We start from the raw sequence: 25594 nt of genomic DNA on the forward strand, positions 1-25594 counted from the left end.
CATAACAATTAAAAATAAAATGTTGGAAGAGGACACTGAATGTCTCTTTGATTAAAAAATAGAATTTAATGGTCTTAAGACTAAGGATAGCCAAAAAAAGTAGAACTACTCTTATTACCACCTCTTATGTGACATCTCACCAAAACAAACATCAGAAATCGTTCCTTCTGAGTATTTTATTGAGGATGTCATAGGGTGAGCATTATTATTAACAGTTCTTATTATAACAGTAAATTGTGTGATATGTCAGCACATCGGCAGGTGTCCATCTTTGATACAATTTTGAAAGTTTTCTTCTCTGACTGAGGTTTAGAACAAGGTAGGACTAATGTCCCAGTGGACAGGTGAACTTTCTGAGGTCAAAACACATTCCTACATTTCCATAGGTGTACAGGTTGGCATGCCATTCAGAACACTGATGACTCACTACTAAACACAAAGAGTCCTGGTAGTACGGTTCCTCACTAAAAAATGAAAAGAATACACGCATGCTGAAGGGTCGTTGCTTAGCCTCCTGTCTGGTGGGCTATCTGATGGTTCATGAGTAAGGATTAAGCATCAAGAAAGTACTCTCTAGGGGTTATACTATCATCTGTCCTTGGCCTGGTTATGTTCATTGTTTTTACATCATTACTTGGATAAGGTATACGTATACTTATCAAATTTGAAAGTGATCCATGAGAAAATATAAACGTATCTCTTTCCTTGCAAAAATGGCTAAATCAAAGTATGAAAAGAACCCATTACTATTAATAATAGCTAGAACTCATGTATACATAACATATGCCACACTCCTGTCCAAATGCTTTACAAATATTAATGTGTTTAATTGCCCAGAATAATTTTATGGAGTAGGTGGTATGGCATTTATATGAACTATTGTTGGAGACAGTGTATGATAGAGCTATAGATTTGGAATCTATAGCTTGAATTAAGATGCTTAATTAAGTAATTTAATTACTGTGAATATGCTCTGCATAAACTTGAAAAAAATCACTAATTTCCTAATGTTCTCTGTGTTTCAATGAATGCATCTATTAAAAAAATAGGATAGTCGTTCATTTACTCAACAAACATTTCTCAAATACCTACTCTATGGTTATGATACCACGTAGTATCTTTTCTCAAGGAATTCCTTTCTTGAGGAAGAGAAATGTTTTCAATTACACAAATGGTATTTCTTTAAAAGGGCTATCTAGTAATAACCCTTCGTTCCTGTGTACAAATAATATAGGCTGTTGGTTTCAGATTCATATTATTTATCATAATGAGAAGATATATTTCTGTTCCTAGTTTGCTGAATTTTAAAGCAGAGATGCAGGTATTTAAATTGTTCATGTGTTATTTAGGTATGTATTGTAATGATTATTTTTCCCTCTGACATTTGTATATACTGAATTTTGTTAATATTTTCTTTACTAAAATATAATTGTATTTTTAATCAATATCAGTTCGAATTCCAGTTGAATATAGCATAGTAAGATTTTTTAATCTACGTTTATAAATCAAACTAGCTTTTAAATTCTAGAAATAAAATTCATTTTTAAAACCAGTATATGTTCTTTGTCCATTAGGATTAACTGAACAATGACTGATTCTACTAAAACTAATCAAGAAAAAGAGAAAAATGCCATCAAGTTGTGAATTATAATAACAGAAGCAGAAATTGTAAAACAAATTGTGACACTTTCAGTTTTTTAATTAAGTAGTTATACTAGTATAATTGAAAAATTATTATACATTTCTCCTTAAAACATTTACTCAAGAGTGCTTAAAAATCAGTGAAAGGGATTTTTGTTATACTTTCTATTTTTAAAGCACCATTTTAATCTGTTCTTTATAACAGGATATATTGAATATGTCAATTTACAGATTAACTAGTTATGAGGATTATAAATTTGACAATTTTGGCTTTCTTAAGAAAATTTTAATTTTGGTTTAACATGGTTGACAAAAGAATTACTAAATTTATGTGTGCATAGTTTAACCAGGTATGTTAATTTGATTCTTATCTCCTGCAATTATTTGTTTTGGAAGAATCCAAATTCCTGATGAATGACATATTTATAACTAGAGTTACATTCTCAGCTCTCGCTCAAGCTCGTTTCCTAATCTCAGTTTTATGAAGTGCTAAAGTTAAGAAGTTGTAGTAATTGTTTTCAAAGATGTTGCTTTTAGACAAAAAAGCCGTCCAAGTGGAATTTTAAGGTCAAAATATAATATCCTCCTGCAATTTAACTCTCATCTCTATTTTATTAAAACAAAAACATAAATTCGTGTGGAATGCTTCTAAGTTCAAAACGAGGGCAGGGCTTCCTAAGCTCCTTATGCAGTCTCTTCAAGGAAACTTCGGGCTCCTTTTTCTAAAAACTCTCCTTTTTCAATACCAATTTTCTTGCCTTTTAGGAAGCCTGCACTTAGCAAGGGATTTATTTATTCATTCACTTCCAGCAACCCACTCTTGCCAGAACTTTCCTATAAAGAAGTGAAATTAGTTGGAGTTTGTATGGGGTGGAAGAGACCAGTCTCTCTTCCAACTTGGTGCTTCACCAAGCTTAAGAAAAAAATCATTTAAGAAAGTGAAAGAAACGAGGAACAATGTTCACTGCGCAGGAATAACTGCTACTGTCTCCAGAATGCTAACAGCACAGGTCAGCTTTTGCAAGAAAGTTTTCAAAGCGCTGATCAACTGTGAAGTCAGTAAGAGAACTTAATGCTGTCAACTGCATAGCTTGAAGCTAAGCAGCAATGACACCACACCATCACTGTGCAGAAGCAGGCAAATAGATTCACTTAATGATAGGCCAGTGGACCCCTGAGGAAGGTGGTCATGTTATGCCCATCTTGAATAAATGTTAGGTCATATACAACTGGGTTATTATTACTTTTTCTCCCAAAAGACCTTTTGAAGTGTTCAAAGGAAAAGATGACAGAAGACATATGCTGCGCCAAATCACAAAGGCAGTTTGGTAAAATAAACCAGCTTTGTGTCCTCAAAAACCTCTGCTTTCACTTTGCTCAAATTTAAAGAAGTATCAACTGCTTTTGAAAAGCCCTATGTGAACAAAATGCTTTAGTCTGGAACGCATCGATGGGCAGATAGGTATGAGAGCATGCTGGTCTTACATGTTAGTTTCTTAAAGGAAAAATTAATTCTACTCTACCCTCATGTTCAGAGTTTTGTCTGCCAGATTGCCTAGTTTTCTACAGAAAGAGTGCATTCTCAAAAAATAAGTTTACAATGATGCATCAAGTCAAAAAAAAATGCAAAATGTTGTACCTTTTCTCCCCAAAATGTTGCACCTTTTCTCCCCATGTGGTCCCAAGAACTGCAGGCAGGTCGCCAAGAAGCAAGTTATACAGACAATCCAAAAGCCTGCTTTGTTAGAAAAGCACTGCTGAGGATGTTTTTTTCTTTTTATCTGAAGTTTGATTAAGTACTTGATTAAAGCTTGATTAAAATATTAAAAATCTAAACCAGAGGTCACAGAATGTCAACCTACAAGACAAATCTGACCCATAATTTCATTTTTTTTAAAAAGTCAGCATTCAACATTTAGGAAATTATTGCATAATTATGAATTTCTAGCTTCCTGTGAAACTTGGAAGATATGGAATAATTGGTTTTGTGTTCCCACAAAAATTCAACCAACTTGAGCCATGAGGTGACCATTTTGCTTCCTAAAAAATATTCCTCCAGGGCTTTTGCATCGAGTTCGAGTCCCAGTTCCCTTTAATTTTTTCTTGAGATTGTCTTACTAAGTTTCTAAATTATCCAGGCTACACTCAAACTGGTGATCCTTCTTATGCTACCAGAATGCTGGGACTACAGGCATCAACCACCACATCCAGCTGCTGTTTGGCCACGTTAAGAAACAAGATGCTTGCTGATGAGCTGTAGCAGTCTCCATCTCCCACCCAGTCCTACGAGAAGCTGGGCAGAGACTCCACCTCTGTGAAGGAATCTTCTTTTCTCTTTTCATGTGTTTACCTTATGCATATCCCTTCAGTAACCAACTCAGAGGAGGTCTATGTCCTCTTTGAGAAGTTACATAATTTAGGAGTCTAGATGATGTGACAAACCTTTGAAATAGAGAGTCACTAAACAGAAGCAGTCAGCACTGATGAATAACAACACTTCGAGGACTAATTTCTCAGATGAGTTAGCTCTATTACAAATAACAAAATGCTTTTAAAGTTAAAAATTCAGAGCTAGACATCAAAACCAAAGCAGAATAATGAATAATTGGACATATATTTCATTTATCTTTGGTCCATTCCCTATTTCTTTCTAAGCTAATGGATATGCTTGTTAAGCAAGACACAGAGTGCTTTATAAGTTTATTTCTAGTGTTCAGAATCATTGCTATGCCACTAAAACACAGCAAGCCAATATGGATTTAAACACAAAATGATTGTGTATGCATCCAGATGTGTGTATACTTAATAATGTTTCACAGTGTTCTTTTGTTTTATTGACATTCCACCATGACCTTCTGAAGGGACAGTTCTTACCTTGTCAATGGCCCCAGATCGCCCGAGTCTTGGCTTCCAGCTTCACTGGGAGTGCTCACTGATTTCGAGGAGGGAGACATAGGGGTTGGGACTAAATAATGAAAATAACAGGTATCCCACGTTAAAAAATGCAGTGGCTGCACTGGTGAAGAGCAGTGTCAGACAAACCAAAACAAATGGACCCAAATTAAAGTGGTCGCATGGCCAGGAGAGATTGAGATGGGATAAGGAAAAAAAGGAAAAAAAAAAAAAAAAAAAAAAGGAAAGAAAAGGAAGAAAGTCAAGTGAATTTTTCATACTTTAGAAATTAAAATTTGAAATGAATTTAGACAGAATTAACCTAGGATTTTGGAGGCCATGTCCACTGTAACAAACCAAGATGGAGAATCGAAATAGCTATCCATATAATTCAAGTCAAATATCCTGCTAGGATAGATCATTTCAATTCTTCATTTTATTTTGTTAGTATAGATTTGACCTATTAAGAAATAAGTGTCTATAAGACTTTAAAGACTATAAAATATGTAATCCTAAGTAATTTAAAATGGCCAAGAAAAATCTGTCGTATGTCTGAGTCTGGGAGAATTGCATTGCCTGGGGGCATGCCAACTTCTGTGCTACCAGAGATTAAGAGACAGAGGAAGGGGACATATTAAACCCAGTAATTTGAAAATCTCTCAAAACAAAGGAAAATGCCAGGTTGCTTTATTTTTACATTTAATTAATAGTTTCAGCCCATTGTACTATTTACTGCATTTGGAACTTGTTTTCTTTCCCTGCAGCATCCCAAGATGCTGCTTCATACACAGAAGTGAAGTATTTTACCAGAGAATAGGGAAGTCCAAAGATCAAGGTCAGCACAAGCTGAAAGTCCCAGACTAAGGGTACTAAAAAAACAAAGCTAAAGGAAATATAGATGTATATTTTGTCTCTATTCTCTAGATACAAGTCAAATATCTTTCAGATAAATGCTGCACCCGACAGCCACGATAACTCCTGGCAAGATGATCCTATGAGCTCTTAATACCATCCATGCCAAGGAAGCCATATGAGCAGAGTGAAACTTCGACACAGAAGCATAGACTCCCATTTGGCTTCAATCATGTGCAATTTCCTTTTATTTATTTAATGGAGTAAAGGGCTTAACTATTTTGTCCAAATCTTATACCCCAATGGCAGCCATGTCAAGAAGCCGGGAGTTTTCTTGAGGTTCCACAATTAATTCACTGATTACCCTCTGTGCAAAATCAGAGAGATGGAGGAAAAGTGAAAGTGGAGTTGATCCTTGCCAGGCCTCTGGCAGAGAGTCAGGGAAAGTTGAGAAGTTGGTTATGGCTTAGGGAGAGTTAAGCATTTTGTTCTTAAAGTTTAATTACTGGCGTTATGTAGGATAGGGGAGACTAGGTTATACCACCGCTTTGTTAAACCAGCGTTCACACGGAAACAGTGTGTCAAACACTATTTTGAAGCACAAATATCACTGATTGCAAGTTGTCTGATTGCTATCACATGTTAGCTAAGTACAGAGCCGTTTTCAGGCTTCTCAAAAGCCTATAAAATACCCCAAAGGTGACATCTTTCAAAAGGAAGCTGAACAAAATCATATAATTTTATTAGGGTTTATTATATTTTTAGACATTATTTTACCTACTGCAAATTGAAATTGAGATGAATTTTTAATAATATTCATTTTGGGGGGTATGCATTAAATTATGGCCGGTAGTAATTCCTAATTTATAGGATTAAATATTCTTTGTTATTCAGATTAATGTAAGTATTTATTGCTTATGGAAAATTGTTATTTCTAAATAGCTATGGAAATAAACAAGATTTAATTTTAATATAAAAATGTGAAGGGTTTAAATGAAGAATCATTTTAAATAGATCTAATACTATAATTATTTCTGTGTATTACTTTATGCTTTTTCACTATATTGGATATTGTAGTTTTATAGACACCCTAGGATTACTCTTGAATATATGAAAAATAAAAAATAAAAGAATATCATATGAGAGATAAATAGATGTCAGAAAAAAATACATGCATGGGTACATTCAACACAAATAAAACAATGCAGTATCTGGACAGAGAATAATAAAAAAAAAAGTTCATGGACAATCAGCCGGGAATGAATGAGTTGGAGGAGGGATGTTGTAGTGAAAATGCCAATTAGCAATGGAATCAAGACATACAGTAGAACAAAATCAATTTAAACTAATGAATTAGTTGCTTATCTGCCACCATTTAAAGTTTTCCTTCAAGTTTCCCATTGAGAATTCTATTCCCAACATGGAATAACTCTGTGCCTATGATGGTATGAAAATCTACACATAGATTCACAGATCTTTGATAGGCAAAGATAAGTGGGAATTCAGAGATGAAAATGAAGAACAATTTAATAAAAATAATTTAAAAATCCCCAAATTTCAATAAATAAAAATTCCAAGACTCCTTGTATTTACCAAATGGAAAACTCATTGAGCAAGTATAAAACAATTTGCTAGTTATATAATGAAGCAGCAAATTACTAGCGATCCTACAACCTTTCTTCCCATCTTCCCATCTCGTTCCGGCCCTCTCAGTTCCAAAAAAGCATGCAACCTAAGCCACCAGATTAAAAATAAAAAGCCACAAAGTTAAAGACTTAAAAAAAAAATCAGCTCTGCACATGGAGAGTACACAGCCTCCGTCTGATGAACAGTAACGCAAAATACTCAAGGTACCTAGAGGGGGCTCCGGTGATATACCAATGCTCTGCAGCAGAGCCTCTGTCTCCCGTCGTTTGCGATCCAGATCGGAGTCATCCTGAACAGGTTCTTTCTTCTGCTGCATATCTGCCTAAAGAAAGTAGATGTCCATAGCAGAAGTTAGTAACCTGACTGCTTTTCATTGCTAAAATTGAGACTAGTAAACACATGACAATGAAGACAATACAGGCCAGAGCCCTATATTGATATAGTCATGTGGATAGAGGATAGAAGTGTATGTTCCCTTTAATGTTTACTGATCTGGTGCTTGTTTTTTCTTTTGGTAAAAGGTTTTCACTCCCTGGTTCTATTGCATGGTATGAAAGTTTCTGTCACTCCTACTTGGGAGAAATCACCCAAGCAAAGTATTTCTCACTAGGGAAGCACATTTTTTTTTTTTAAAGAATTCTGTTTTCTAGATATTTTATCTTTTCTGGAGAATCAACTGCATGAGTAAGTGTTTGTAATATTCATGACTCCTGTTTGGAACTATGCAAACAGGAATTGTTGGACTCTGGTTAAAAAGTAAAGCTATGAAAATCTGTAATTGTGAAATGTATTATTTGTATTGGGAGTGTAAGTTTACTATGGCTTATAAATAAACTAGGTTAGAATCTATACTAAATAATACAGGGCTGGGGCAATGACTCAGTAGAATAAGTGCCTGCCTGGCGAGCAGAGTCCTGAGTTCAATTCCCAGTACTGGAAAAAAAAAAAAAAAAAAGAATACAGACTGGTGCTATAACATTGCTATACTTCTTGTCACCTAATTTAAATTTTCATAGGATTTCATTGTACACATTCATTCCAAGAAGAAAATTGTGTGGAAAAATATAGCATATAACACCACTGAGGAGCACTTTCCACAAATTCTGTTTAGAAATGCACCATGTGCGAAACTCCTAACATAAGATCATATCCCTGGTCTGAATTTTTATAGAAGAGTGAAAATTCAAACATGCACATTAAAGATCAGTGGACCTGGGCATATAGAGCTCAGGGACAGCACCTGCCCGACAAGCCTGAAGTCCAAAGTTAGATTTCCAGTACCAAACAAATAAGATAAATAAACCAGTGGAGAGGGGACATGCTGGGAGAAATTTGTAAGAACCATAAGGTAGCTATTGCTCAAGAGGAGGAATGTGCCCACAAGGGAAGCATGAGAAGATTATGGTGCAGCTACTTCCTCAGGAAGCCTTGTGAGCAGGCAGATGTGAAGTCATCACAAAGCTTGTCTGAAAACAACTGTCCAGTTGTCAGACATCTTTTCTTCTCCAGAAGCAAGCTGAGTACCCCGACGTGTGCTACCTCCACCTATCATGAAAAGCGTAATCGAAGTCATGACATCTGAAGCAGAGTGAGTTCACGCACTGTTCTGCAGTAACTGCACCCTTTAATAATTACTGATCTGGGGACTTAGCCCCAGGTGGTGGCCCTGCACCCTGATGATAAGCCAACTGCCTCTGTGCACCTCATTCTGGGCTCAACAATTCTGCTATTACTCACCTTGGGCTTGAAATGCACGCATATGTTTGAAGTTTAGCATTAGAGAGAAAACTGTCATTTTGGAAGCCAATAAGAACTAAAGAATGTATTTGAGAATTTCAGTCTTCTCACATAACCCTAAATTCGAAATGGCAGTGTAATCTCCATCAGTGAAGACATAAAATGTTCATGTTTGTTTCCAGCTGTGACATTAAATCACTTCGACAGGCTCCCAAAGTTATGTGTACAGAAAAGCAATAACAGAGCTAAATGAGAAGGACAAGGCAAGTGAGAATCCCTATCCATATTCAGTTGTTCCAATGATTAAAGAAGGATGTAAGGAAAGGTACCATAGTGGCTATGAAATACAAAGAAAAACATCAAAAAAAAAAAAAAAAGCAAAGCCTGTCTTAGAAATTCAACACTGGGTAACACGGTGCTACAGTGAAGAATCCAGCCATAAGTGAACTGTCAGTTTTCCTGAGAGAAGATGCATAATTATTCCATTCATCACAATGCATTCACACCAAGATCAAGGACAGGAACATCGAAGACACATAACTAAAAATATGTTAAGCAAATGGCTTACGATCTGCCCTTGGTAAGCAATATTTGTAATTATAGAATCTTAGAACTATGCATCCTTTAGGGCAATTTCTATCAACTATACCTCCTTGAAGAGCCCCTTTTCTAAGAGGACAGAGTGAGATAGCTAGACATCCTGAGACCTGGTTCTCATGGCAAAGCCATTTCTATATCCTAGCAACAGAAATATTTTTAAATTTCCCTCATTCTCGCAACAAAAATTTACTGAAGGGCAGCAGAGTGTTGGTAGAAATGAAATTGCAAAGTCTTGTTGGAGCTCTCATAAGGCAGCTAGAAAAATAATCTGCCTGATATCTTCCCTTTGAGTCAATTTGGGGCATATTCTCTAAAACTTTTGTTGTGTTATGTCCTGTGAGAAAGGTATAGGCTCTGTTTTTGGCTTTTTGAGATTTATTCTAATTTTAACCAATAAATCACAGATCAACAAGAGTAACCACACATTGTACAAAAACAGCTTCCTTGACCCAGAATATCATTTCTACAACACAAAGAACCTCATCAACTTGCTCTCCACTTCTGTTCTCCTTTTAGTTCCTAAGGAAACAAGCAAGATAATGGTATCTGTTAATTAGGATAAATGTCCACATGGATCAAACAGATGCTTAGGAAAACCATTGACACTCAAAGTCAACCATTCAAAATTAGGTAACTGGGCCTTATTGGATAGAAAAGTAATCTGTAAGCACCTTTAACGAAGCCATGTGCTACTTCATCAAAGACAATTACATCAAGTGCCCTCCTCATGATATTTTTTATTTTTCCTGAACACATGCTTCTGGACCCTACCTTAATGTTTTGATAATTCAAGAAGTGCTTCTTCAAGACTAATTAAAACTCTGCAAGATACCTTTCCAGAGAGTGATATGTCTCTTGTGAGGCATAATCTCAGCTGAGACCTAGAGGGAATAATCAAAGAAAGAAAACAAGGGCCAGGGAGATGGTTCAGTAGAATAAGTGTTTGCCTTGCAAAGGCAAGGTCCTGAGTTCAATCTCCAGTGCCAAAAAAAAAAAAAAAAAAAAAAAAAAAGGAAACTTACCCGCTAAGAATAATCCACCACTTTCAAAAGACAGTTCCACATTTACTAGAGAAACATGCAAGGACAGGCTGGAAAACCCTGCCCATCCCACCATCCAGCAACTGGATCTCAGGCCAAGAACAGGACAAAACGTCAGGGTGGCCCCTGTCAAGCTCACCTCGCTACACTAAAGCGAATTTTTCAGGAAAACAGACAAGTGTCTTAAATGGTGACCACTATATTTATTTTAAAATCAGATTTCATCCATCATGTCACAGCCAAGGAAACAGTTGACATCCAAAGAAGCAGGGTGGGGTGGTAATTTTATACACGCACATAGTTCTCTACATTCTGTGGAGATGATCATTGTGGGTGGTCCTTATTCACTCTAGTTTTCAGTGCTATGGTTAAAAAATAAATGGTCACTAGGTTTAGCACCAAAGAGCATTTTGTTGCCTTTTGAATTTCAAATTTATTTTGTTTAAAAATATACGGTCTTTTAATTTCAAATTTATTTGAAATATATGCTTAAAATATATGCTTAAAGTAAGTTAACAAAAACCAAGACTGTAAACTTAAGTCCATTTATAATTCCCTACAAACAACACAAAAGCTAGAAAATCTTAAAACTCAGCAACCAATGACAGTGGCCTCTTGGCTCAAATTCTACTATGTGTCAGAATCTATACCAGACATTGTTTCAATAATAATAATTTTTATTTATTTATTTATTTATTTATTTTTGTTTTGCAGTACTGGGGATCGAATTTGGGACCTTGTGCTTGCCAGACAGGTGTTCAAGCTGTTGAGCTATTTCCTGGACCCTCAGTGATTATTTTTTAAGAGGCAAAACAAAACTAACATACAGCATACAGACCTCAGCTCAACAGCTTGCAGTTTCTTATGAGAGAAAGCCTCCTGAAGAGGCCAGAGACAAGCTCTGTGCTAATGGTTTCACTAGGTCAAGGATGGAGGGCAGAACTAACCTAGTGATGGATAGATAAAGGTGTCACATTTGAGATGAAATCCTAAAGACATGCAACTCACATCCACGTGGAGGACAACAGAGAGAAGAGGAAAAATAAAATTTTTTCAAAAGCAAAAGTTTGGTGAAAAGAATTTCACAAACTCTGGGCTGAGAAAGCATGATTCATAAAGGAATGATGTGCAGCTTGTGCACCACATTTAAAAATCTGACATCCAAGATGTTCTGAAATCCCAAACACCTGAACACCAGCATGGTTCCACAGGTGAAGAATCCCACACCATGAAATTTCATTTTAGGAGCAGAATTATTCAAAATGTTACATAAAAAATTCTGTAGACTGTGTGTACAAGCATAAAAGAATTTTGTGTTTAGACCTGGATCTCATCCCCTGCATTATTTCTTTGTGCATGGTCACATACTCTGAAATCTGGAAACATGCAAAGCATTTCTGGTCCTATACATTTCAGATAAAGGATATTCAACCTGATGCACAATCCAGCAGGTAGGTGGATTTTAAGGAGAAAAAAAAAATGGGCAAGGAAAGAGAATTGTGTTATAAGGGCTTCCAACTTGAGAATCATCGTAAGTCAGAGAAGAGGACAGGGTAAGAACCAGGCCAGGTTCCTGGTTTGGATATTGGCTAAATAGGAAGCTTCTTCCTGAGATCAGATAAGTACAGTCTGCTTGGAGCCTTGGATCTTATTTACTTATTTAAAAAAGACAGATAAGAAGGGATTACTTCCAGGTTTCTTTCAGCTACAAAATGTTAATCATCACATGAACTAAGGAACTTAAATTATAAGATTTCTTTAATAAGGGGGCATTTTTGCAAAACACCTCACCAGTAGTGACCCTGGAAGGTATATATATATATCGTTCTGTGGTGTTTCCTTCACCCACTCTAGTTGCTGGTCTCAGAAGCTGAATGGCAGCTTTTTTATTTTTTATTTTTTATGCATTTAGTACAGGGTCTGTAGGATCTCACGACACAGGTCTGGTTCGTAGTGATCCTCCTGTTTTCAGCTTGCCAAGAGCTGGGATCACAGGCATGCACCACCACTCCCAGTCTCAATCTCCGTCTAAGCATGCCCCAGGGTGGGGCCAGCAGGCGGATTCCTGAGTCTGCCTAAGCAGGTGCTTTGGTTCACTGAGCTATCTGGCCAGCCCCAAGAGCTCTCTCATACTGACGTCTTCCACTGTGTCCCTCACTGCTCTGCAGTGTCTTCTTGAACCCACACAGAGCTCACAAGGAAAGCAACACTGTTTCCGCTTTTATAAGAGAGGACACATGCCCAGTGAGGCCCTCATGGAAGTCATTTTTTAGTGGCCCCAATCACAGAGACCAGTTTCCAGGGACATCTTACTCAGAAGCCTCTGTGTGTCGCTACCAGGCCTTGATGTCTTCTGTCAGTACATTCTCTGCTCAGAATAAACTAGCTCCGTTTGTGAAGCATGCTTCCTCTGAACAGAGGAACGATCCAAAGGCAGACAGCTTATGCAGACAGATGACTTAGGGCTGCGACAGAGCCTAACAAGGATGCAGGACAAAGCGCCTCAATATCTGGCCTTGACTTGGATCCTGCAAACAGCCCTGCGACTCTGGATGGACTCAATCCACCCTGTGAATTTAAAAATGAGGAAATCAGGATTTCATGTGAGTTTCATTCCAGAATTAGGCAAAGACCCAGGAATACCAAGATGTTCCCTCCAGACATCGCACCTTCCCCTCTACCCTCCACTTCCAGGATCTGAGAGCTCTTTCTGCAGTATAAAAGGCCAAAACTCCATCAGGCAAAACTAATCGGTATAGCAACAAAGAAAAGGTACCAGGTCTGGTTTGCCTGTAATTTCCCTCCGAAATGTGTAAAATGTGAAAGATGAAACAGACAGCATAATTTGGAACCAGATTTCCTGTATCGCCTCACATTTTGTGGTAATTCTATGAAATTCAAGCTGGATATTAGAATGTCACTTTAAAAGGAAACTGGTTATTAGTAAAGGATAACAGGTGCTTTGAAGCTCCAGTAAGTGTTGACATTTGAAGGGAAGGAAACATAATCACTTAATGTCTTTTTTGACTTTGCATGGAAATGAATAGCAATTCCTTGTCAATTCTCACCTCTATTTCACTCCAAAACTGCATATATAATGGTGAAGATCTCCAAGGGAAAACCATTACACACAATGTCAAGGACAAATAAGCTATCCTATCAATCAGATTGTAATGGTATGGAGAGATGGGAGATGCCAGAAGGCTAAGACGCAACTGCAATTATGTTTTACTTTGTTGGAAAATAATAATTGTTATAAATCTGTTAGCTTGCTCGTTCAGCTTTATGGTATGAAATTATATTTATTGAGATTATGAAGCATCAAAACACATTTTAGTTTTCCTTGCAGGAAGAATACCACATGGGAAATCAGCTCTGGCTTCTGCGAATACAAACATATCACACTGTACAGAGTATGAGGTTTTCTTCCTAGAAATATGTTTGGCATCTGGGCTATTTTGCACTGCAATAATAAATTACATTTTTAAAAAAGTATTTCTTTGGCTGAGAGTGTGGACGAGTGTTACAGCCAGTGTTGAGCTGGGAATTGAGGGTCTAGAATTCAAGTTCAAGGAGCAGAGAAGGTGTATTTTTCACTCTGGGTTCCTGATGCTTCACTGGTGCAGAGACGCCTCAGGGAAGTTCTTTAAACTCTCTCTGGCCCCAACACTGGACAACTCTGTAGCTTACACTGTCCTACCAACCTTCTCAGCCTTTTGCCCTTGACCAAACCTAGGATTCGCATTCGTCATGAGAAAAGGGCAACACTCGGGAAGCAATGGGAATACATGACGATCTTTTCCTAGCTCTCCTCTACAACATTTTGGGTGACTTTTTAAAACCGTTTCTGAAAATTACCACTTGATACTTACTACTTATGAAAGCTGAGGCATTGCCAATTGCTGCACAAGATGAACTCTCTTAAATTTGACAATCCCACAAAGTAAATAGGTGACTGTCTCCGTATTTAGGAGGCAAAACTGAGGAACAGCCAAGTTCAGAGGTGTCTAAGGACAAAGAGGTCAAAGACTACCTGAGGGGTCTTTTCGAGTCTGGGGTAGATCTGCTCATTGGGGTCTTTCTTGTCCTTTTGACTATTCCCTTACAAGCAGGAGATTTTCCTTTACCTAATCCCCAGCACCGCAGCACCCAGTACTTACCTCTTTCTTTTTCCTCTCCTCTTCCTTTCGTTTCTTCTCTTCTCTTATCTGTGCTAAGCGCTGTTTTTTGCGCTCAAGCTCAGCTTTTAAGTCACTTTTGTCAGACATTTTGCTTTCCTTGGAGAAAAATATAGAAAACAAAGTGAAGGCATACAAATAAGTCTTTTGGTATCATCACTGTAAGAACAGAAATGCAGCTTGAAAACACGACTACTTAGAGCTAACCGAATTCTGTATAAATCTTCTCCTACTATTTCTGCCTAAATGACTAAAGAAATACAATTTTACCATCTGATAAGACAAAGAAGAGCAACTTACTTCCAAAAAAGCAAGACTTTTTTTCTGTACAAGTTTCTTAACAGATAAAAAGAGTGAGACTGATAAAATTATGAAAAAAAAAGTGACACTGTAAACACTTTAGTTCAAAACTTTTTTCTCATTGAACTAGGAGAAAGTAGCTGTATATCTATGCTAACTATTTTATGTGTGTGTGTGTGTGTGTGTGTGTGTGTGTGTGTGTATTACTATAAAATGGCCCTTCATTTATATCCTCCTTTTTTGTTTACTTTTGTCAGAGATGTATATTCCATTGCCATTCATATATTGTAGGTGAATGATACTATGTCTGCATCTTGTACTATGAATAACTACTACAAAGATAACAATACACAACGTATTAATGATTGTAACTATCCTACTAACCTGTTTTGAAACTGTCTTATTCCTACTCCTTTCTCAATCAAATTATTTTTACAAAATAAAAATAAATAAAAAGAGTGAGACTCAAAAAAGCTCATCATGACTTCCAATGTTGATACCAATGCCACAATTCATCCCCAAACTGAGACAAGAAAGTGGGCCATCACAAACCCTCCCAGACCTGCCCTATTCTCATTCCTGGGACTCAAGGAATATTCTGCACTGAGCTTGGGTACATGGAGATTTCATTTTGTCCCATGTCACATGCACTGGGGAAAATAGCTGCAGAAGACCCAACACGATAATCTTCTTCTGTAAAACTCTTTCTCGACTGTTGAAGTCAAGTTCATCTCCCGGACACCCCTGTTTTCCGAGAACTTTCATTTGCACACTGCAGCAGTGCTGCCTGTTGAGGCTCTTTATGCTTTCAAAGTAAAGCATTTATGAACTCATGTAGTGGCAGCTTCTCTGGAAATGGCAAGGTCTCAGAACAAGTCACTCAAATGTGATTGAATTTTAATGTGATGGCAATGCAGGTAATAATGGTGCCAGCAATACTTTGAAATAAACTTAATTTTGGAAAGGATTCCTACCCCTTTTCAATGTCAACTGGTAATTATCAATATTTGCCTCTAGAAAGCAAACAAGATGGAAACCCTGAGAGATGAAAAAGCCTCTCTGACTCAAATTCCTTAATTAAAGGAGAAAAATAGTGGCCGACTATAAATGTCAAGAGTATTCATTTGCCAGTGTATACATCAGTGTCAGACCCCTTGCATTCACTGTTACATTTAACCACAGCTCAAGATTGGGGCTGGGAGGGTGTCAGGGTGAGCTCTGAGGAATGTTCAAAGAAAGGGAAGATTTGGATGTGGGAAGATCTACGAAAGAGGAAACACAGTGTGCTGAAAATAAGAGATGTGGATAAACCCACACCAAATCAAATCAACTTCAGTTGAGAATGAATGTGTGCGAGCAACCAGCAAATCCCTGAACAAACAGCAAACTGAGTTCTATTTGTCAGGATGGATAGCATCTTTTGGAAAGAGAAAACGACAAAATCAAAATGGAATTTGCTTCAGCCTGTTCTTGTTTCCACTTGCAAGGTGGACAGGAGTAGAAAACTACAGGGCTAAGGCAAGGAGACAGGAGCCAACAGCTATCTGAATCAATTGCATCTGTGCAGGGAAGGAAAGAGAGCAAAGGGAGGGCAAGTGACCCAGATGTGGCACAGCCAAGAAGGAGGAGGTAGATTCTGAGTGCCTGTGGATGTGAAAGCACAAGGGGGAGGTTCAGTACAGTTTATCATTGAGAGCAGGAAATACAGCAGTGAAATCAAGAAGAAAAGGCAATAAAGGAAAACAGGAAAAAACTTAGTGTATCATATTTTAGGTATCAGTGAGACTCTGGGACCTAACACACAGAAGCAACACCACCAGTGATATGAGAAGTTGAATAGGGGACTGGTGCTGTGGACTAGAGCTTGGGGTCATCCACACATGGGACTGTTAAGGCCTAAGTCACAAACTCCCAGTCCTTTGGAAACCAGGCAGATAGCATGAGGAGCACAGCTGTGGCTGAGGATAGCAGAGAGGAAGTTTCCTGCTCAAGCTTCTGCCATTCTGTACAACTCCACTGGACGGCCAACACGGAGGAACGTGGAGCCCTTAGGTCATCTGATTTTGTTTTTTTCAAAAGATGCTACAAAACTGAAAAGGTGAAGTTTATCAATGAAATGCTGGTGGCCAGTAATCTTCAACTACAAATGGTAAAATTTCTACCAGGAAGAAAATTAGAACCCGAAGTTGAAGCCATCTGAGAAATTACACACATCCTTGCCAATGGGAGCCAAGCTATCTGATGCGGTGGAAGTTCTTCCACTATTAATAGAATGCAAAGCCAGAAAACAATCACCGTTAAAGCAATGGTTATGTCATCCCAAGCCAGATGCAGCCATTAAAAGCTTTCTAGGAAACTCAACTTTTTCCACATTTCTCCAGTAATCTTCTACCTTTCTTTTGCATAACATTCTCAGCAATACATTCTGGTCATAGGGAGTAAAACGTACAAGAACATCTTACACTAGTTCTGATTTTCTCGCAAAGAACTACCATTACAAGAAAGAAAGTGTGTTCTTAGCAATTTCTGCAAAATAAGAAGACTACCTTCCAACTGATAAGGATGTCTGACTATGGTGATCATTTATGTTGGCATTCCTAGTAGTAGAACAAATACATTTTAAAAGAACTAGAAAGCAATGGAGGAAAGTTAAAACAAGATTGCATTAAATAGAGAAGCTTGAAATGATAAAGTACATTTTTTAAGTGCAGTCGAGCTACCTACCACGTTAAAAGACACAGCTAAAGAGGCCATTCTATTTATTGATTTTTGGATCCATTCCAAAATAGGCACTTAACATTAACCCCCTGGAGAATAAGAAATCTCAAGAGAATGCTTCATAAAGGGGTTGAAAAGTACAAGTTACAGTGAATGAATGAACTTCTCACAAAGTGAGATGGTTTTAATAGTGGCACTAAATGCAGTGTCAGCACTGAGCTGCACAGGCCTTGGGGAGGCCGGAGTTGCCAGTCCAACCCACTAAATCTCCCTGCACATCAAACAAAGCAAATCGAGATGAAAGGCATGAAGGACGTGAGTTATGGAGATTCCCGTGGCTAATGTAGGTCACTGCAAAGGCAAAATGTGATGTTCCCAGTCTAAGAAAATAAGAGTCAGAGCTACCTGCTGCTAATTACTGCTCACTTACTTTACACATATAAAAAGCTGGTCTCTCCTTTGCAAATGGCAAGGAGTCAAGCAGGTAAATCAAACCACCTCTGAGTGTAGGGCTCTTCTCTGTGTAACCTTCAGTGTGTCCCACCCAGGCTTAGGAGCAATCCCCGCTGTTTCACACCAGCTCCATCCACAGTGGGGCCAGCTGATGCCATGGTGATCTTTCTGCTCAGCACCCCTCAGAGCACAGCCCCACATGTTCCACTCTTTTTCCAGAGGCATCTGCCTACTCACTTTCAACCTGTCTTCATAGTCACATTCAAACTTTTATCTCCCTGCACCCCGTAGCTTAGCTCTTGCTCTCCCTGCAATTCTTCCAGCTTTGTCAACCCTGAACCCAATCCATCTCCTTTCTTTCCTTTCTTTCTCTGTCCACCAATTTAGGTCCACTCCCAAATAGTGGACCTAAATTCAAAATTCAAATTTCGAATCAGCTACTCTACTTACTTGCGGCAAATGCCTGAGCTTCCTAAATTTCTTCAAACTTCAGCTGTTTTTTCTCCTCTCTTCTGTTCCTTGGTTCATTTTACATCTCCTGCTCAGTGTTGTACCTACCTCTCCACCGTACTTCCTCCTGACTGTCTCAGTTGTGACAACTTCGGCTTCAGCCTATCTGATCCCAGGAACTTTGGATCAAAACACACAAGCCCATGTAAATGAAGAGCACTGTATTGTGCTGGTCAAATTTTTAAATATGAAGGGGGTAGGGAGATGGCTCAGTGGAATAAGTGCTTCCCGGACAAGCACAAGGGCCTGAGTTCAATCCCCGGTTCCACCACGAAAAAAAAAGTTTTGGCCGGGGAGATAGCTCAGTGGAATAGGTGCTTGCCTGGCAAGTGAAAGGTCCTGAGTTCGATCCCTGGTACCAAAAAAATAAAAATAAATAAATAAATATGAATAGTTACTTTTCTTCTTCCTCTTCCCTTTGTACCTTCTTCTGTGCTTATTTCTTTTCTTCTTTTCTAATATTATTGCTACTATTTGACCCTGCCAACTCTTTTGCACATAACCAACTCCATCTGAGCCCACACCCAAGACATCACTCAAAGTCCACTGCAATCACATTAAAAGTGCTCCTCTGAGACCACATTACATGTATAGCATGTTGCTAGTTTAACAGAGGTACCTTCCAGGCAGTCTGGACAGTCTGTGCTCCTGCAGGGTACAAGGCACTTCAGATTCAATAAAAGGTTTCCTTTGTAAACCATTCTCAATCCAAATGGATTACAAAGTGGAAGACAAGGAGAAAAGGGAGTGTGCCTCAAAGGAAAAAAAAAACTTTAAAAAATAATACATGCAAATCATTTAATTGCATATGAATGTAATTCTGATTTCTCTGTGAATACATGAGTTACCTATCAAGCTGTCCTGTGCGGCATCCTCTCTTTCTAATACTGCCTCCGAGGATAGGCAAATCCAGTAGAGAAAAGAATGGACACAAAAGGGAAAGAAAAAGACATGAGAGAGAAGAAATGTGGATGGGGAAGAAGCAGGAAGCAAAGCACAAGTCCATGGGACACCTTCCCTTAACTCCCATTGCCGTCACATTTCTTGTGCCCACAGACATCTGTGAGATGGATGGCCTGCTTTCTGGAACTCAGCAATGAGACCTATCATCCCTGCATTCCTTTTTGAACTCATCTTTGCAGCCTGGTCCTATTTGGAACCAAGCGTCTAAGTGGAGAAGCAACAGGGTGAGCTCTGTTTGCACAGCTGTGAGTAGCTGCACCTCCCGAGGCTCAGCTTTTGAACAATATAGATTTCTATTTCCTTTCGGTTGTCTAAGTTGGCAGCCGTCTGAGATTCCATTTCTAATGCTGGCATACACTAATGTATTTTTAAGCTTAAAGTCAGAATCCTGTGAGGTTTAAGTCATTGCCCAGCTGTTGCCAGAATTATTGAGAAAATAGCCATAAATAAGTTACCTTTTCCTGCCTGAGAACAATCGCTCTCATCAGCTTTTCAATATCAGCGATAGAACTTTTCATCTGCCACGAGGTAGGTGTAAGAAATCTCATGTTTCAGAGTGTCATTTGACTTGCTTGCTTTCTCACAAAATACATTCACCTCCTGCCACTTGGATGGGAAGCCCAAGGGTGATACCGACCACAACCATTAGACCATTCACACAGCTCCACCTCACGCTCAGTAAGCCCAGGTTCTTCATGAAGGAAATGGCTGATGAGAGATGCACAATGATTACTTCCTGTCTTTTTGCAGTTGTCAGTACGCTAGAAAATAATTTTTCAAAATTAAAATTTAGGGCCAGCTAGATAGCTCAGCAGACTAAGCACCTGCTTTGGCAAGTACGGGGATCAAGGTTCGATCCCCCGTCCAACAAGCCATGCCATCTCTGCCCCCAGGGCATGCTCAGAGTTCAGGTGTAATCCCAGCGCTCAGCAGGCTGAAAACAGGAGAATCACTATGAGTCTGAGCTGTGTAGTGATACCTTGTACCAAATACATAAATGAAAAAATAAATAAAATTTATCTCACTCTATGGCCTAATCACAGAACAGTTGTTCTCAAGTATTTTGGTCTCAGTACATGGTCATACTCTCAAAAATTAGGGTGGACTTCAAAGAGCTTCTATTATATGTTATGTCTATTTAAAAAAAAAAAAACATTTGATACAGGGTTTCACAACACAGTTCAGACTCATAGTGAGCTTATTGCCTCAGCCTCCCCAGTGTTGGGATTATAGGCAGGTGCCTCCGGGGCTGGCTTGGCATGTAGTACCAGGGATCGAACTCCCGACCTTGTGCTTGCCAGGTAGGTGCTTTTGCTGCCAAGCTATCTCCCCAGCCACAGGTTATGTCTGTTAACACTAACCACATTAACAATTAAAACTGATAAAGTGTAAACATAAATCTAATAATTTAAGGGCCAGGGAGATAGCTCAGTGGTCTACACGCCTGCCTGGCATGTGCAAGGACCAAAATTTGATCCCTGGTACAGCATGCTGTGCCAGCCCTGCACCAAACTGGCCACTAAAAACAGGTGTGGTGATGCATGCCTGTAATCCCAGAGCTGGGAAGGCTGAGACAAGAGGATTACTATGACTCCAGGCTGCACAGTGAGACCCTGTACCTAATCAATCAATCAATCAATCTTGAGAAAAATTAATAACTTAAAATATTTTTTACTTATGAATATAACATACAAAAAATTTCTAAGCTAAAAAAATAGAGTATAATTTTACATTTTTCATCTATCTTTTTAATATCTGCCTTGACAGAAGTTAATTGGATTCTCCTAGCTATTTCAGAATCCAATCTGTTGTGATATGCTATTTTAGTTGAAATATGTTTTAAAAAAATCTGGTCCCACATAGCTATATAGTCTGAAAATGAGGAATGTTTCACTAGCCCCTTCAGATAATCATGGACGATCTTGGATTTTTACATCAAAAAGTCAACCGACAGCAGTTTCTTAAAGGTCAGTTGCAATGCGACTATGAATCCACATTGATCAGTGAACTTTTTATACGGTCACATTAAAATTCATTATTCTATGTTAAACAATGAATGACTCTTTTATCCACCTATGACTTTATAATGGCACGTAATCATTATTAGGGGGGAAATCAATAATTAGGAAATAGTTAAGGTGTATTCCTAATGTAGACACATTTCATTATACAATATTTAGAAATCAAATTTGATATCACCACTAATCTCTTCATAAATGCCTTTCAGTAATATAAAGTTCATAGGCAAATGGTGACAGCAGATAAAATTTTTCTAATTTTTGCTTGGAACCTTACATTTTACCATTAGCAACAAATGTTGCCAGTCTGTTCCTGAAGTGACAATCTCATGTCACTGATTTTTGATAAATGTCTGCCAAATACTGAAGTCTGAATGAGCACAATGTGTCAACCGCTCTTGTAAGTGAAAGAGAGCGTTTATGGAGTGAGGCAGCTAGATGCACTCACAATTTAAATTCCTGTACGGAGACTTTACCCTGAAATAGACTTAAGATATGCTCGGTAGCCCAGGCTTCTTCTCCCTGTGCTCTCAGCTGATACGGGAAAGTGTTATGGTTTGTGTTGAGCTCTCCTCCCAAAGCCTCATGCAGTCATGGAGCAGACTTCTAGAGTTTGGGATTAAGGCATGATCCACTGGGATTATGGATGTAAGTACTGCTTGGATTATGGGTGTGAGTACTATTCCGAGTCTGGGGCCTGGGAATAGCCTAAATTCAATTTAAGAGAGACAGACTTGCTCTCTGTTGCCATTGTTGCTGCTACTCCTCCCTTGGCTCCTCTCTGCTCTTTGTGGCTGCCATGAAAGTTTACTCCCTGCCACATGCTGCTCTGCCTTGGAGCCAGCTGAATCTGGACTGAAACCCCCAGTAACTGTGAACTAAATAAACCTTTCTTTCCTTCATTTTGCATGTCAGGTATTTGTCCCAGCAGTGAGAGAAGAGTAACTGAGAGGGCATACACTCAAGACTAGAAGTTTTATACAGTGAATACCTGTTATGCTTAACTCCTTACGTGAGTTATTGTTTAAACTGCAAATATGTGGCAGTGAAGTTTGCTGCCACTGCCTCAAATCACATTATGGTGCTAGCAATTGTGCATCCTCTCTGCAAATACAAATAATAATTTAGAGTTATCGTGAAAATAGTTTTGAACATGAAGATCCTAAATCTGTTCTGTGACTTCCAGGGGTCCATAAATTGAACTCTGCCTTAATCAGCCTAAGATGACATGGTGCTGATTATAAAGACTACAGAGAGACTTAAAAAAAATGATGCTAAGTGTTTATATAAAAGATTTAGCTTTTGCCTCTAAGAAGACTAAAGAGTGAAATACATGGTATTAAAATCACTAAGCATGGTCTCCTTCCACCTGCAGAAGACTTCTCTCTCTGTTTACCATTGTCATTTATTTTGCTCGTTAAATTATTTATACATTGGTTTTCTCATATAAAAGAAACCATGCAATATTTAACCAAGAGATGGAGGGGAGAAAAAGAAGGGCAAGTAAGATTAGCATGTGTCACATGTATTTGTAAACTCCTCATGATAAACTTCAACATCATGTATTGCAAACATATACAAATGAATTTCTTTTAATTAACAAGTGAAAAGGCCAGACCTGCTATCCAGCCAGCATGTAGGCCTAGCATGTGACTGTAACTTCCTACAACAGACAGGACTGGTGTGGAACCCTGTGGCAGAACTCCCTGAAGAGAGGCGAGAGGCAAGGTGATCCAGGAGCAGAACATCATGACAGAGTGGCCCAGCGGGTTCACTTCCAAGGGCTGCAGCAGGAAGAAGTGGAGTGCAGCAGCCAGACCCAAGCCACACCCACCTGGATGAGTTTGAACTGGGTAGATCCAGACCTGGTGCTAAGGTAATAACTCTACCAAAACTCTACACCAAAGATCAGAAGACAGTGCTACACAAAATGACAAAGAGAAGGAGCAAAATACATTCTCAGGCCCTGAGCCCACCCAGAACAAATGAAAGAGACAATAGCATAGAAGAAATTAGAAATCAGACACCTGAAATCACTGAAATAATAGTGTTTGAAGTAAAGAAACAACTGCAGAAAGGTATAGAGGAAGTCAGATCAGAAATAATTTTGGAACCAAAAAATGTAGTGGTAACTATAATCAAAGAAGTACTAAGTGCTTCTAAAAAGACACTGATTAAAAAAAAAAGAAAAAAAAAAAATGATGGAATCTTTGAATGAACAATATAAAAGAAACATAATGCATGAAGCAGATTCGAAGTGATATACAGGAAATTAAAACGTCAGTCACAAGCTGGCAAAACAGTTTGAATGAAAGTGAAAATAGACTTTTAGACCTCAAAGGTACCATTACAGCTAGTGAAAAGGTTAGAAAAGATCTCTTAAAAACTACTAGGATGGAGCCAGAGAGATGGCTCAGTGGAATAAGCACTTAACTGGCAAGTGTAAGGGCCTGAGCTCAATCTGTCATTTCACAGGAAAAAAAAAAAAAAAGTAGGATGCAGGAAAAAATAATTCAGCATCTTCAAGATGATGCAAAGATAAACAACATAAGACTAATAGGCATCAATGAGAAAGAAGGAGTCAATATAAATGATACAAAAAGAATATGGACAGAAGTAATAGCAGAAAGCTTCCCAAATATGGGGCAACAATCTGACATTGAGATAACTGAAGCATATAGAACTCAAAATAACATCAACCCAATTAAAGCCACACCCAGACATATAATAACCAAGGTCCCAGAAATTCAGCACAGGGACAGTATTCTAAAAGCCACTGGAGAGAAGAAATAGATCACCCATCAGAATAACAGCAGATTTCTCTTCACAAACCATCAAGGCAAGAAAAGCATGGAGCAAAGTACTTAAAGTCTTGCAAGAAAACCAATTCCAACCCAGACTGATATACCCTGCAAAACTCTCTTCCAAGTATAATGGAGAAATGAAATATTTCCATGACAAAGAACAACTAAAGAATTTTATGATGACAAAGCCAAGCCTACACAGATTATTAAAAGATATTCTAGAGAGTGATCAAAATGACCACAACTCCATGAATAAGCATGGAAATAATCCAACAAATAGGGCAAACTATTAAACATAAGAGAAAAAGAGATATACAACAGCAGTCTTTCAATTAGTCTTTTGTGTACAGCAGCAACATATTTCCACCAGCAAACTCTACAAATGAACGTCTCCTGCTCCCTATGGGTCATAATTCTGTCTGGGACTACAGGGATAGCAATAGCTCAGTCACGCAAGTGACACCTGGCCACCAGTAAGCAGCAAGGATACAGTTCACATCCACCATATACTAGAACCTTGTGCGATATCCTATTCCCAAACTGTTAGAAGTGCTTGGCATATATTTGCTGTTCCAGTATTTTTATTATGTTTTATTCCTAGTAATTCCATACTACCATGAAAAGTTTTTCTTAGTATTTATTTTTCTATATATTAACCTAATCAAATACTATGTATGTGAGTACTCTGAATTGAAGACAGATTTCTGCATGTGATACACTACATTCTGGTCTCTTAGTTGGAGTTGTAATTTAATTTAAATTTTGAATATTATTTTGAAATATTTAATTTAATTTTGAATTAATTAATATTTAATTAAATTTCTGAACATTGTTTAATTTTAAATTTTGTTTTATGATTTATACTATTTCTTTAACTTACAATCTACTTATAAGACATGTTATATTTTCTCCTAGTGTTAGAAACTTCAAAAAGTGCATTTCCATTTTCCATTGACTTGATATTAGTTCTTCCTTGTCTTTTACATACACACGCACACAAACACACACACATATAAATGTGAAAAAATATGTATACAACATGTACATATTGACATATATATCAATCTGACATAAGATTGATACTGTTTTGTTAAAATCTTCAATGACATTTTATTTTATTCTATTTTTTTGGGGGGGATATTTTTCCCCATAATTTTATTGAGAAATAAATAGCAATGAGACAGTTTCAAACCAAAATGGTAGGACAGTTTCAATAATTAACACATGGCATACATTCTTCC

General features: G+C 38.0%; 1 protein-coding gene across 1 annotated transcript in view; it reads right to left on the reverse strand.

Annotated features, from left to right (window-relative positions):
- Positions 1-25594, reverse strand: part of Dync1i1 (dynein cytoplasmic 1 intermediate chain 1) — a 305805-nt gene that overhangs the window by 267263 nt on the left and 12948 nt on the right. Inside the window, exons 2-4 of the mRNA XM_004632876.2 lie at positions 14570-14686; positions 7240-7354; positions 4516-4606 (exon numbers count right to left, since the gene is read on the reverse strand). Of these exons, the coding sequence (XP_004632933.1) occupies positions 4516-4606; positions 7240-7354; positions 14570-14677 (314 nt within the window). The 5' untranslated portion in view covers positions 14678-14686. The remainder of the gene's footprint in view (positions 1-4515; positions 4607-7239; positions 7355-14569; positions 14687-25594) is intronic.

Source organism: Octodon degus, unplaced genomic scaffold (assembly GCF_000260255.1).
Source record: "Octodon degus isolate 3935 unplaced genomic scaffold, OctDeg1.0 scaffold00050, whole genome shotgun sequence".
NCBI classification, from domain to species: domain Eukaryota; kingdom Metazoa; phylum Chordata; class Mammalia; order Rodentia; family Octodontidae; genus Octodon; species Octodon degus.